This window comes from Epinephelus fuscoguttatus, linkage group LG15, assembly GCF_011397635.1.
Source record: "Epinephelus fuscoguttatus linkage group LG15, E.fuscoguttatus.final_Chr_v1".
In the NCBI taxonomy this organism is placed as follows: Eukaryota; Metazoa; Chordata; class Actinopteri; order Perciformes; family Serranidae; genus Epinephelus; species Epinephelus fuscoguttatus.
This window is the reverse complement of record NC_064766.1, coordinates 38,228,110-38,242,321: the sequence shown is the minus strand read 5'-3', so window position 1 is coordinate 38,242,321 and position 14,212 is coordinate 38,228,110. Positions and strand designations below refer to the sequence as shown.

General features: G+C 42.8%; 1 protein-coding gene across 1 annotated transcript in view; it reads left to right on the top strand.

Annotated features, from left to right (window-relative positions):
- The first annotated feature begins 1,425 nt into the window (after positions 1-1,425).
- LOC125901753 (corticotropin-releasing factor receptor 2) overlaps positions 1,426-14,212 on the top strand; it is a 68,780-nt gene continuing 55,993 nt past the window's right edge. Inside the window, exons 1-2 of the mRNA XM_049597640.1 lie at positions 1,426-1,617; positions 1,734-1,853. Coding sequence (XP_049453597.1) covers positions 1,497-1,617; positions 1,734-1,853 — 241 coding nt within the window. The 5' untranslated portion in view covers positions 1,426-1,496. The remainder of the gene's footprint in view (positions 1,618-1,733; positions 1,854-14,212) is intronic.

The following is a 14,212-nucleotide window of genomic DNA, read 5'->3' as shown; positions in this document are numbered from 1 at the left end:
CCTTTGGGATGTGCTGGAACGGGAGATTCTCATCATGGATGTGCAGCCGACAAATCTGCAGCAACTGTGTGATGCTATCCTTGTTGAATCTATGACACCAAGAATTAAAGCTACTCTTACCTTTCTTGCATTTCACACAGCACTTAGAACGAATTTGAACATCCACAACTCCCGCCTCCCTCCAAAGTCCCATCCTCCTCCTCCTGCAACTCCACCTCCCTCCAAAGGCCTACTCCCCCCTCCTCCATTACGTCCTCATTACGTCTGTGTTAGATGTAGACGTTGGCAAGGTAACGTTAGAGGAGAGTGAGTGTAACATTACAGCCAAGACAGTCAAATGCAACCCTGGAGATTTAAAACTCAACCGGAGTCAGTGATGACTGATGAGTTTTAGAATAAGGTTACAGTGCTAGCGTTAGATAGTAGCGCTAACATTACTAGTAAGTAGAAACACACAAGGAAGATAACGTTAATGTTTCAGAGGCTACGCTGCAGTAGGCTAACGTTAGCCATTAGCAACTGGATGCTGTGTTGTCATAATGTTACAGAGATGTTACGCAAGCGGTTGAGTCAGTCGGAGGCCTCCACGTGGGGAAGACAGACAGGATGCTCGACCAATCATTGCATTTGGTCCGAATGCAATGATTGGTCGGAGTTTTCTTAGAGCCATATGAGAACAGTATAATTGTGAGTTTTATCTCTGGTGGAATTCACTTTCATTTCAGTGTGCCATCATCTTATTAATAGCATTTTAACCTAAACAAAGAAAAGCGTAACATTTCCAGAGAGGTAAGTGTTGCTTTAACGCAATTCTGAAAACAAATGGGGTCCAACCCGGTACTGACAAGGTGTACTTAATAAAGTGGACACTGCGTTCATATCCCATAACCTGGTTCACTCAGTATCTTCACAAACATTTTCATTATGTCACTTTAACCCCCTCAAATAAGGCTCTTTAAGTACCTACCTGATAACTGCAAGATCAAACTGATCACAGTCATTGTACGTTTTTTTTTTTTTTTTTTAAAGCAGTGGCCATCAGTTATTGTTTGTTGAACTTTGCACATGATTGATTTTTCATATCTTCAGTGCACACACAGGTTACATCCACAGACACCAGTATGGGTTATGTGCATTTTAATTCTATGGCTGTCTGCGGCTCACTCACTTTCACATCTGAAATCAGCCACTTTCACCCCGATAAATAGCGAGGCCAGGTGGCTGGCAGGTGTGATACATCACAGTGACAAAGTCCATGATCTGGTTAGTCCGGTGTGTCGGCTGTCTTTCACGGGGTTGCTGCAGCAAGTGGATGGATGAGCGACTGCGCGGCTCTGATTGGCCAGGCACGCGGCTCCCAGCGGGAGCACTGGGCTCCCTACTTGTCATTACTGTTGCTCCGATTCACAAGCTCATGAACACCGCTGGGCTCAGTGTGTCCGTCTCTTCCCGGACTTGGAATTAATCTCACATTACTGAAAGCGGCGGCTCGCACCATGGATGCTACCATTTATCAGATCATATTTGGGGAGCTCGGGGACCTGAATTGTAGTTTGATTGAAGCTTTTCAAGACACTTTTTTGGAAAACGCTTCATTGTCATTGCTGAGCACTGATGGTAAGATGGAATTGCTTCTTTTTTTTCTTGTTGAATATTGAGAGGTGTTGCGTCTTGGATAACGGAAACTATAAGCGTCCGCGTTTTTTTGTTTTACTTTATTTCCACCCCTCAAGGTTTATATTGCAATGCCACAACCGATGAGATTGGAACCTGCTGGCCGCGGAGCAGCACCGGGAGGATTGTAGAGAGACCCTGCCCTGAGTACATCAACGGGGTGAAGTACAACACGACCAGTAAGATTTATTATTTAGCTCCAGTGGCAAAACTTCTTCTCTCCATTTGTGTGGGTAATACTATTTTGCACGCACATTGCAGTTTAAAAAACACACACACTCACTGCAGTCAAATGCACTGGCTGGAAAAGTAAGTCAAATACTATTCTTGTTGAAAATGCAAGCTCTAAGCAGTTTTTAATTAAAAGCAGACATATGCTAATGTGTCCATGTGCACTGTAGATGCCCTTTCATGCTGAACTGGTCTGCTGAGTCCCCTTCTGCTCTGATGTAGAGCAGTGATGACAGTGAATCTCAATGATCATTACACCTCATGTCACTGGAACAGCTGCATCAGAATGAGCATGTGTGCTGCTCACGCCAAGGACACATCTCCCCCAAATCACTTCAAAAATCATGGGAATGTGATGTGATTACAGTGCTTGATTCTTGTGCGTTTGCTTGTTTCACCAGATATTGTACCCGGCCAAACTTGGACAGTGTTGAGATATGTGTTGCAGATACAGCGGCTTTTTATAAAGGAGGAAATATCTGAAAAATATTCAGCACTGTCAAGAGTCAAGATTACTTTATTTGTCCCTAGGGATGTTTTTCTTGGACATAATGGCTGCCACATACAAAAATACACAGGGTCTGCAGAAACAGACATCAAGTGCACAGCACAGACAAGTGCAGACGTTCAGATACATGCAGCACTGCCCCTCATTTTACACCCTCCTTTTGTCTTGAGTTTAGGAAATTCACCCACAGAGGGATGAAAGAGTTTAACACCTATTCAGGTATCTCCTCTTGTATTTAATTGGAACCCTGTAGCATTTCCCTGATGGAAGCAGTTTGTGTTGTGAATACAGGACATGGGAGAGTGCCGTGAGGACTTCCCCTTTATGATTATAGTCTTTTTGGACCACTATGCTTATTTGTGATTTTAACCTAACAGATGCATTACCAAACTCAGCTGAAATTCTGTAATGTAATATACTGTCTGTTACCCTCGGTCCAACCCTCAACACCTTTAGTCTTTGCAAAAAGTCTGTAAGAGTAAGTCAAGGGAGCAGGACTTTGCAACACTGGTCAACAATCAGAGGCAGAAAGGAGAATTCAACTGTAAAAAGAAGAAACCCATCACAGGCAGTTATGGACAACAGCTTCACTAGAAAGCATTGCAGGCTGCTATTCTGTAAGACACGATTGTCAGCCAGACAGCACCATTTCCTGGCCACCTACTCTGGTGTAGAGTTGAGTTCACCGGGTCTTTGCCAATCACGTGTTCTGCTGAATCCAGCCCACGACAAATTCACAAGGCTGAATATATGACATTGTAACTTCACTGTCTTTCCGATGACACCTGTCGTCATGCAGTCCATCGGCCCATTGGTTGTGATTGTAACCCGATGAAGATGTGACTGTTGTGTATCCAGTGTGGTTTGGAGTGCTGACTGAGCAGCTGTTTCTCTTTTAATCATTTTCACATCACATCTTGATCAGCCAAGCTGCTATCTGTTGTTCTCACAATAACATTTCTTATTGTTTTTTTTGTTTTTTTCAACAATAAACTGAAAGCCTGTTTTTTATCTGCTGGCTCCAAAGACTGAGTAATTCCAAACCCAATCTGTATCAGCCAACAGTTTTACCAAGTGCTGAGAACAGCGTATCACAACTCTCCACCACACCATCAGTGGCACGTTATGTAACTCGTGTATTAATCATGAGGCTGATGAAGTTTGTTGACACATTCAGAAAAGTAAATTGCAGCGTTAATTTCAGAAAACAACATCAGACAATTTCTCCTGTAATGAATACACCGAGCCTCGGGTTCAGGGTGGCAGCGTAAGAGTGTCTGAGGCTGGATTTTTCATTTAACACGGCTGTTATCTCTGTAATAGGCTCAGGTGCAGTGTCATTTACCCACTGGCCCCCCCACCACACACACTCTCACACACCCTGTTGTCTGCCTAGTCACCTCTTACTGCATTGATTCACCCTTTGCTCTGCTGGTGCTCAGTATTAGTTGGGCATGCCTGGTGGTCTGATCCACTCTGTGTGAAAAGCGCAGTCATTTGCCATGACAACATGCGCCTTCGCCTTCTCTGATGTACACCTTCACTCGTCAACACCTTTGTGAATCGATGTAATATTTTTGACAGCGTGAGCATTAGATATTGTGGCGAGATTGCAGTGATCAAATATTTTTGATAAATTGATCTTGCAGTCAAACAAAAGGCTTGTCAAATGCACCGGAGTATAATGGCACTTTCTGCTTGCTGGAGGTGGTAACATAATTGCCGCCTGGTGTTTTAACAGGTTTGATGAATCAAATGGGAAAGAATGAGTACAGGAATCAAAGAACGCTTTCAGGAAAATTAAGTCACGTTGTTAGACAGCTTGGATGTGGAGTGACATCCAAGCTGTCTAACATGTGTAGAGCCTGTGGGTAATTATTATTTAAAGTGTTGATTTACCTTTAGCACAAACTGGACTGTGAACAAATTCAATTATTTTGCTTCTCTGAGAGCTCTCAGTGTTGTTGCATTTTCCATGGAGCACTGTAGAAGAGGTTTCAGGCAGGAAACAAAGTAGAAACGAATATGCAGTCATACAGAATAACTGAGATTATTTTACAGCTTGTCTGGCACGCTGACTGCAATGTCTTGGACGTTCTGCTGTCCCATTGTAGCAGGAGATAACAGACTTTTGCATTGTGAAAGTTTATCAGAGCCACTGAGACAGACTTGATGGGTTTAGCTGTCTGAGATCGATTGTCACATAGGAATCACACAGGAATTATAAGAGGCCGGCGAGGATTTGCTGTGTGGAGCTCTGTAATGAACTTTTGATCATGTGAGAGTGTTAGAGTGTCTGTAGATTATTGCAGTGATGCATACAAGTGTGGAGCCTTTGGGGGAGGTTGATGGGAATGCAGTGTGATGTGTTAAAACACTGCGTGTGCAGCCTGAGCATGCAGTGACTGCATGTATCAAAAACAGGTCTAATTGTGCCAAGTCTATGGCACTTACATTAGTCTTTGAGGGCAGAGATGATGTTAAAGGAATAGTGTGACATTTTTGGAAGCAGACATAGCTCAGTAATGAAGTGTGTGTGTGTGTTGAATGTTATGTGGCACATTTCTATGCACTGTGAAACTCTATGGCCAGTAGATCTCTTTGTGCACATCCAGCCCAGTCGCTAGAACAAATACGTTACATTGGCACATTTCATACGTATCATATCAACATTTCTAAAGTGAGGCGATATGTATAAGTTGATTGAGAATGTGTTCCGACCTCGATCTGAACCAACTGCAGTTGCATTACGCATTGTTTGGATGAAACATGAGCGTGTTACAGTCCTGGAGGATTATTAATGTGCGCCTCCTCCTATACTGCCTTAATATCAGGGCCGATTGCTCTGAGACAACAAGGGAGGCTGAACTTCCCCTAAAATTCCATAGAAGAAATGGTCAAATATGCACTATTGAATTTACATTAAAATAAAAATTAACATTGCATTAAACGTGTGCTAGGATGCGTTTCACATCATGACTATGATGTTCAAACGTCAGCTGTTTATCACCAGTTTTCAAACGCGACCTCCCTGTCATACATTCTCGTGTCAGCACGGTGGACGCGGAGCCTCCAAGCATTCCTATGAGACAGCGCTGAGCAGGTTTTTTTCATGCAGCAAAGCGAGACGCTCATTGGATAAATGCAACAAAATCGTCACTTCCAGGGAGGCTCAGCTTCCCTGGGACCTAATGGAGCGATAGGCGGGAGAGGACGCTCGGTTTATGCATGATGATTGGAGGAATTGTCTAAAAGTCTGAACCCCTTTGTGACTGACAGCACTTTGCATTTTGAGCTCAGTCCCAAACGGATATTTGCAAGTGGAGTCTCCTGACAGAGTGCCGTCCAGAGTTCCTTATTTCCATAAGCCATATAGCTCTTTTCACCGTTTGTACACAGTTCTGGTGTTTAAACCCATCTGAAAAATCTTTGCTGTAGTTCTATGGCAAACGGCTTCAATTAAATGTTCCTTTTATAAGTTACTGCCTCGATTCAATATGACAAATTTTATGATGATCTTAATGTGCACATTCGGCGCATCCAATGCGTCAGCAACCAATGCAAACATTGTCTTCTAGTTGGAGCCGTGAGTTGTCCCTCCATTGTGACATTAGAAAGTGTAGCATTTATCTTGCAAGTATACTCTTTTTCTAGCCTGGAAATCCAGACCCAGATCTAGACAGATTTAGGGTCTGGCTATGAGTAATGCAAATGGCCCAACTCGAGGGGCGGCACCAAGCATGCATTTGAAAATATCACTGCACGCAATTGGATAACACTACGACCAATCAGAACAATACACAGGGTGACGTATCCAGAGCTTAGCTACCAGTGGAGCTAATTGGTAGATTAGACGTATCCGGTCGGCAACACAGCAAAAATGTCCTTCTTGCAAAGGAAAGACTCGAGCGCCGTCTTCTGTTCCTCTTTTAGAGAAAAAGCCAAGTCTAACTCGTTTACTGTAGCGGCCAAAGCTGTTTCAAACAACTGGTGTTCATCCGTAGCCATCTTGCAATGTTTACTGACTGATTCCGGACTTCGTCATCGCAGCGCTGTCGTCATCTGTTTAGCTCGCCTCTGGCCCGCCTATATCAGATACATTGATGTGATTGGTGCAGCTTGGCTTCATCGGCATGGGTAATGAGCATCATTACTGATTGCCAGAGTCACTCGCTGAGCAAATTCAAATTGTGCTCTCGTGAGAACTCTGGATTTCCAGGGTATTCTTCTTAGTTTAGTTTATTTACTTTATTAATCCCCCTGAGGGGAAATTCAATGTTTTCACTCTTTGTCATTAACACACAGGTCCGAAAGACACACATGCACAAACAGGACCTATATATGCACAAAGTGGAGAGATGTCAGAATGAGGGGGCTGCCCTTGGTGAAATGCCCCGAGCGGTTGGGGGGTTCGGTGCCTTGCTCAAGGGCACCTCGGCAGTGCCCAGGAGGTGAACTGGCACCTCTCCAGCCACCAGTCCACGCTCCATATTTTGGTCTGGACGGGGACTCAAACAGGCGACCCTGCCGTTGCCAACCCAAGTCCCTATGGACTGAGCCACTGCCGCCCCACCAAGGTTTTGTTTACTTCCTGGACTTTTCCCGCATGTAAATTCTGACCAGTCAAGAGCAGTTTTCTCGCACAGGTATTTTTATCTGGTCCGCTTGTAAATGCTGCACGAACACAAACCAACTCCAGGCAATTATACAACTTTGTAACAAAATTAGTTCCTGATTCAGACCAAAGCAAAACAACTCTAGGTCTAAATGAGCCCTAAATGAGTATTCAAAAATATGTTTTATCCCAAGATGGTTCCTCTGCTGTGGGCTATTTATGATAATTTGGTACTTTAACTTTGCAGCGTTGGCAGTGAAAGCAAATGAAATTGTCCACTCACTGTTAGATTCTGTGTTTTCCTTTGAGACTTACTTTTATGGATTTGGAATCTATTATTAGCCTAGATAGGGAGGCTCAAGATCAGCCACCTTTGTTGAAGTTTGGCAAAATTTAGAGGTGAAGGTGTCAGGTTGTAGATGTATGACACATATTTTAGTTTACGAAATGTTAAAACTTTTGTTTTTATTTTTAAATCAGTGTATAGGAACACTCATTTTTTTAGCATATAGACAATGTAAGATTTTTGTAAGGCCTACAATAATGATAAATAAAACTTATATGTTACAAAAAATGAGGGGCTAATGAGCCACATATGTCTCTGGAGCTGCAAGTTTCTTACCCCTGTATTAGGGGAACAGCAGGGAGGCCTTTACAAAACTCCGAATTGCATAATTCAAAAGTCACAGGAGGCTGCATGTTTTTACATCAAAGTAAAACGGGTCCTGAGACAGTGGAGGCATGTATCTTGATTCTGCTGGGTCAAATTAGCAGCACCCATTTTCCGCCGCGGATATATAAAAATTTAAAATCACAAAATAGGTCAGACTAAGAATAGAAGTATGCCCGAACATCACATGAGCAGGTGTTAATTAAAACGGTGCAGAGTCTGAAAAAGAAAAATTCATTTGATGTGGAGCCACAGCGCTCTGTTTCACAAACTAAAGCTAAAGCTGTGTGTTTAAGTCTCTCACTGGGCCACATACAGTATCTGACCCATGGGACTAACAATAGATTATCTTCCATTTGGCTCCCTGGAATGTCCCAGACCTAAACATTTAATGTTAGAGGCCTGCATACTTGAAAGGACGACCCAGGGTTGGCCACTGTTATATTTTAAGACAGGCCTCTGTGCTATGTACTCCCAGTTGTTGAACACTGGAGGATAAAAATGCTGTACCTCGTAGGTTTTCTGTAGTGCCTCAAAATGAACAGCTGACGAAGTTTAATGTCAGCGAAATGTTGCTATTCTCTTACAAAAATCTGAGGCTTCACAGACTTTACAGGCCTGTTCAGGTAAGGGGCTGTAAATTCCTTCCATTTCCTCAAGCATGCATAAATATTAATATCTGTGCAGAGTGGCTTAAGAGGTTTATGCATTTTTAAACCTTCCTGTGTCCCCTTTTTTTGTGCATTTATTCAGTTCCCAGGTTTACATGGAATGCACATCACCACAGCTGAGGCAGATGTGGTTTAAGGTCATTCATTGTATCCGCTTTGTCACAACCATGTGATGTGCTTTCTGTCAAGCCGTAGGCAAGACAAGATGTTCACAGCAATACAGATGAAAGATATCAACACCAGTGTGGCAGGTTTTCAAGTTTAAGTCATTATCTCACTGACCTGTGCGCTTTCTCCGCTCAGACTGTAACTGTAATTATTCAGTAAATCTCGTTTCTTCCTTTGGTAAATTCACTTTATCCCTGTGTGTCCTGGACATCCTTTCAGCACACACTATCCCCTCAACACAGCTCAAAGTCAGGATCGCTGTTTCCACAATAGAACTTTATTGATTTTCTTATCGGGATTAATAAAGTCCAAGACGTATCAGTGCTATGGTGTGTATCAGGCTGAGAGAGAGGAGTAGCAGCATTGCATGTCGGGGATGCAGCTTGATGCATTATTTGAAATCAAAGGTGAGACCGTGCAACATTACCTTGTCATTTGGGGCCTGAAATACAGCTGTAATAAACAGAAACCTGCGTCATCACAAAACATGAAATTAGAGAGCTTTCTGGAAGTTCAGAGTGAGAAAGCACAGTCATCTGCACGGATAGCCGTATTTTCCCTGAGATAACTTACTAATTGCAATCATTTAGACATTCAAGGATAAATCTCTCATTAAATTGTTCGAGAGCCACTTGTAACACTGTAGGACGGACCTGTGGGCACAGATTTAATAAAGTGTCAGAGGTTGTAATGTGGATTATTGGGAGGTGTGGTTGTGTGGAGAATTGCTAGGATTTTGCTGACGCCAGTGTCATTATTGAATCTGCTTATCAGTCCGATTCCATATCGACCCCCCTATTGATTCCTGATCAGTTTTCTGTGCGGAAAATCAGTAGGCCTACACAGGTTTTCAGCATTATTTTAAAATAAGAAACTGACATATTGACATTTGGTTTCCATGTCTACATATGACGTGCAAGGTACCCTGGGTGCGTTGGTTGTTGACGTTGTGGGAAACAGTGTCCAGTTCTGCCTGTTACATGCATCGTCTTCTTTCAAATTACACTCCCGTTTTCACAGGAAAATTAACGTTTACATACAGTCTCTTTCAAAATGAAACACTACATTGGTACAACACCGCAAATTTACGTTTTTTTTTTTCCTTCAACAACAAACGCATGTCTGTATTTAGGCAACAAAAGCACGTGGTTAGGTTTAGGAAAAAAGAACAGGGTGAAAGGTGAAAGTTGTGGTTTGTTGGACCCATCCACCACCACTCCTACCCGCCCTACTCGGACTTTCGCTGCCTTAACTTTAGTCCTTTTGTTGGAATTAATAAGGAATCTTTATTGGGGGGCAATTCTTTACACCTTTAGGTCATGCCCTTACAGTTCTCCTTTACGAGTGCAGTTGGGGCGTGTAACCTGGGGTCAAAAGTTTGGAATGGTATAAAGGTCTGTACATCCTTCAGGTTGACAGAGAACCCTGCTACTCTCTCCGTGCACACGTAATAAAGAAACTTGATTCCTTATACCAAGTCCATCACTTCTTCAGAGAGGAGAATTTCCCTCACACTTGTCCTGCTGCGTTTCCCGCGGACGCCACCAGGTGCCGTTAAACTGTAACGGCTACCAGATGCTTATCATGCTGATGTTAAAGGACGCCTTTTTTCGTTGTTTTCTGATGCTGCAAGTCACTGCCCAAGCGCTGGAGTGAACAGGGATCCTTGGTAATGACGCGCTGCTCAGTTGGAAAGCAGTGGCACTCGTGCATAGAGTGTCAGATACATGGCATTCCTGGACTATAAGCCCATGTTGTGGACAAAAATGTTTTAGCATATTGCTGGTGTTTCCACTTTTACTTCAAATGATCAGTTCACAGACATCCTGAGCCACACTGTTGTCATCTGACTTTCAGAAATGAAGCCGCACTTTTGACCGTTTCTTTCTCTCCACCATGTTTCCCTCTTGTTGCAAGTTTCCAGCAGTGTAGATACATGGGTTTAACATCACTATTTTGCAATGCGCAACTGTCAAAATGGCGTCATTAATGAAAGGAATTCATAAACTCTGAGCCATGTGATTCTGATGGGTTGGACAATTTGAAAGTGGTTCTCAGCTGGAACCGGTTCTGAATTCCCATCCCTATTTGTATAACAGATCCACCCTGTCTCCTAGAAATTTTTTCCATCCATCAATGTTCAATTGCTTATTCAAAGCCAGGTCCCAGGGGCAGCAGGCTGAGCAAAGCATTCCAGATGTCCCTCCCTCCTGGGGGACCCTGAGGCGTTCCCGGGCCAGACGAGATATGTAATCCCTCCAGCGTGTTCTGGGTCTGCCCCGTGGCCTATTACCAGTGGGACATGCCTGGAACACCTCTAACTATACATTCACACCAACAGCAACCAGGGCTTACAAAATGGCGGAAGTCATTCGTTTTCAGTGAGAGCCCGGCGACTTGGGAGACTTGGGCAACCTGGTAGTCATCCGCGTGTCTTGGGTGACCAAAGCAACCGGAGCGGTCCGGAGGGGAGTTAAAACTCGTTGAACTTAATTGTAATGAGCTCTGACGCGGTTCGGTGGCAACTAATCGGAATGCTGACATGCTTCGATGAAGAGAACAAGCCACGTAACTTTGGTTCCTACAGCACACTTGTTCCGACAATGGGTATTAAGAAGTTTATTACTTGCGTTCGCGCCCACACGGTTCTTTATAATATTGCTTTTGCACCAGCCGACGAAATTCACTGTGCTGATCAAGGTGCCAGAGGATTTCGTGCACCCAAACCTGACAGCAGTGGCGTCTTCGAATGCATAAGGCAGCAGCAGCACACATCACAGCAGCAATATCATCTTCCACGTTGAGTCGATACCATTTGGGGGGTAAGCATAAGTTTCTTTAGGCGAATTATGAGCTTTTTGACTGGACAACAGCAAGCACCAACTACGGTGCTTTCAAGCCAGTAGTCCGCTTTACAGCTCCTTTAAATTGACAAGCACGATCAAATGTTCAGTGATTCACGTGATGAGCGACTAGAGCGACCAAAGCTGCCAAAAATATTTTTGACAGTCGAGCTTCTTGGGCGTTGAGAAACATTGCCTCTTTGGAAGCTTCTGTTTTGAATGTACAGTAATAGGAGGTGCTCCAGAGGCATCTAATCATATGCTCTAAACACCTCAGCCGACCCCTTTCAACATGAAGGAACAGCTGCTCTACTCTGAGCTGATGTTTGAGTTTGCTTGTATCAGTCTTTTGGTCACTAACCATAGCACATCACCATAGGTGAGGGTTGGTAAGGTGAGGTGAGGTAAGGTAAGGTAAGGTAAGGTAAGGTAAGGTGAGGTGAGGTAAAAAAAATATGCGGTACTCACTAGTACAAGTGAATAGGTTGTTGCAAGATTGCCTATTTTGCCTGAAAACAAATTATGAAACATATTGTTAGTGAACATTTTGCTGATATCAACATTTTTTTCCGACTTGCAAGGTAGGTTAATGAGCAACATTTCCACATTATGTTAATAAAAAACACAAATCTCTCGGCATTATGTTTCCCTCAAACATGTATTTGCTGTTTCAGATTAATGTAATTTCAAGAAGAAAGGGATAAACCAATTTAAGAAGTTGAGGATATTTTCCAAAGTCAGTATAAAAGAAGTCTTTCTGCTTGCCAAAAGCTTACTCGTTGTACCGTCAGTAACCTCATGACTCACCAATATTTACCACCAAAGTGTGATCACAGTCTAAATGAGTGCAATAACGCTTTGCATCTTCTTCTCAGTTCTTCTCTCATGTGCCCATAGCTCCCTTGTGGAGGATGAAACCCACGTTTGTGCCTTAAATAAGGCACATAAAGACCTACGTGTACAAAGTGTACATTGGAAATTGTAGAACAGAACGTCTTACTGTAGACACTCATCCTATACTGGTGCAACGGTGACTTCTCATGTGCACTTTCTCATGTGGAGAATCACGCACTTCTGGCTGCTACAGCTGGTGCTATTTTTCTTTCCAGTGATTGCACCAAAGTCCTCTGTGAAGTGACTCTCCTGCGGTGAATGTAGCCTCTCGAAACCTTTGATCCACTTCTCCACAGTGGGACTGGGTAAGAGGTTAGTCAGTCAGCAAATTTAGGTCAATGTGTGGAGCAAACATTTTACTAGCCATTGCACACCAAGTGCCCTAGGAGGTCCAATCAGCACCAGGCTCCCCTGGCTGCACACACTACTGGCTCAGCATCCTCACATACACTACAGCACAGGATTGGGACAGACATTTTAAAGCCACTATACAATACTTATTGATGGTAAGTATTGTTAAGAGTGGAGCTTTGTCTTGATGCGTTTTTTAAAGAATAGCAGCTAAGAAAGACACGTTAGTCATGTCCAGTCTTACTGTCACACTTTCTTTGATTTCCTTACAAAAAGTCTGACAATAGATTGTATAGATAAATTATTGTTTAGTGGTACTTAACAGATGATACCTAAACTGTTACACACATTTCATTCCTTCCTAAGAACATGGAACTCCTCCCAAATTGGCTTTTTCCACACATAAAAACTCAAAGGATGGACCAGCTTGTGTGTTAAGAGAGCATAATATCTCAGCACCTGTCAACAGAGGTAGCAGTAGTCTCAGTGGTATTGATCAACACTTGTAAATCCTAGCAGCACTGAGGACACTCTTTTTCATTCTGCTTCTGCAGATGCTTTTCCCTCTAGATCGTGACTGCCGCTGGTGTTGCATTGTCAGTTTCTTTCCCTTTGACAGTTTAAAATGTGCTTTTGTGTCTTATCTCATATATCCATATACCCAGATTTGTAGTTATAGGAATTTGCTAGCTGCTTGGATTTTCAGATATCTTTCTTATTCCCCCACATGAAGCTTAACATTGGTTTTGTATTTTACTGCTGTCGCCGGAAACAAGGCACCGCCATTAAGTCTAAACTAAAGTCTCCCTTGCCAGCATTTAACGTTAATGATTGGTTGCAGACTTCCACTGCAAGATAATAATGACAATAAAGTTTATTTATAAAGCACCTTTCATACAAGAAATGCAGCTCAAAGTGCTTTACAATAAGGGCAGTATATAAGCACTGAGTGCTTCACATGAAAATAGACAGAATTGATTCATAAAATCGGAGTTGTAAAACTATAAATTGTGATATCAAGTACGATTTTTAAAACAGAGGCAGCAGCGTGAAGCATAAATAGAAAGTAAAAGTGTAAAAAGAAACAGAGTCAGACCTGTATCAGGAAGTCAGAGTGAGTTAAAGGTTAAAGTGAACAGATACACTTTTTTGCTTTCTTTTAAAAATATTTAGCGAGCTAGCTTCCCTGATATCTATAGGTAGTGTATGCCATAGGTTTGGGGTGTAATCAACAAAGGCTACATCCCTGATCTTCTTACAGCAGTTCACCAAACATTCTTAAACTCTTCCTCAAACACACATCATACCTAACTTTCCATATGTGTGTGATTTGCTGCCGTTTCCAGCACTTGCAGTGATTTACCTTAATACTTGGCATTCTACCACAGCTCATTCTGCCCCACTATCACACAATGTTTGCTATAGATCACTCTGCCCTTGTCACATTACCCCATCCAAGGTTGTTCAATCTAAGTAAACATGTTTTGCTTCTAACTTTATCTTAACTGTCATCATTTCTAGACCTGTTCGCCACCACATTAACCACAGCATTGTTTAAACATAAACTAGTCCATACCCATTGAGTGC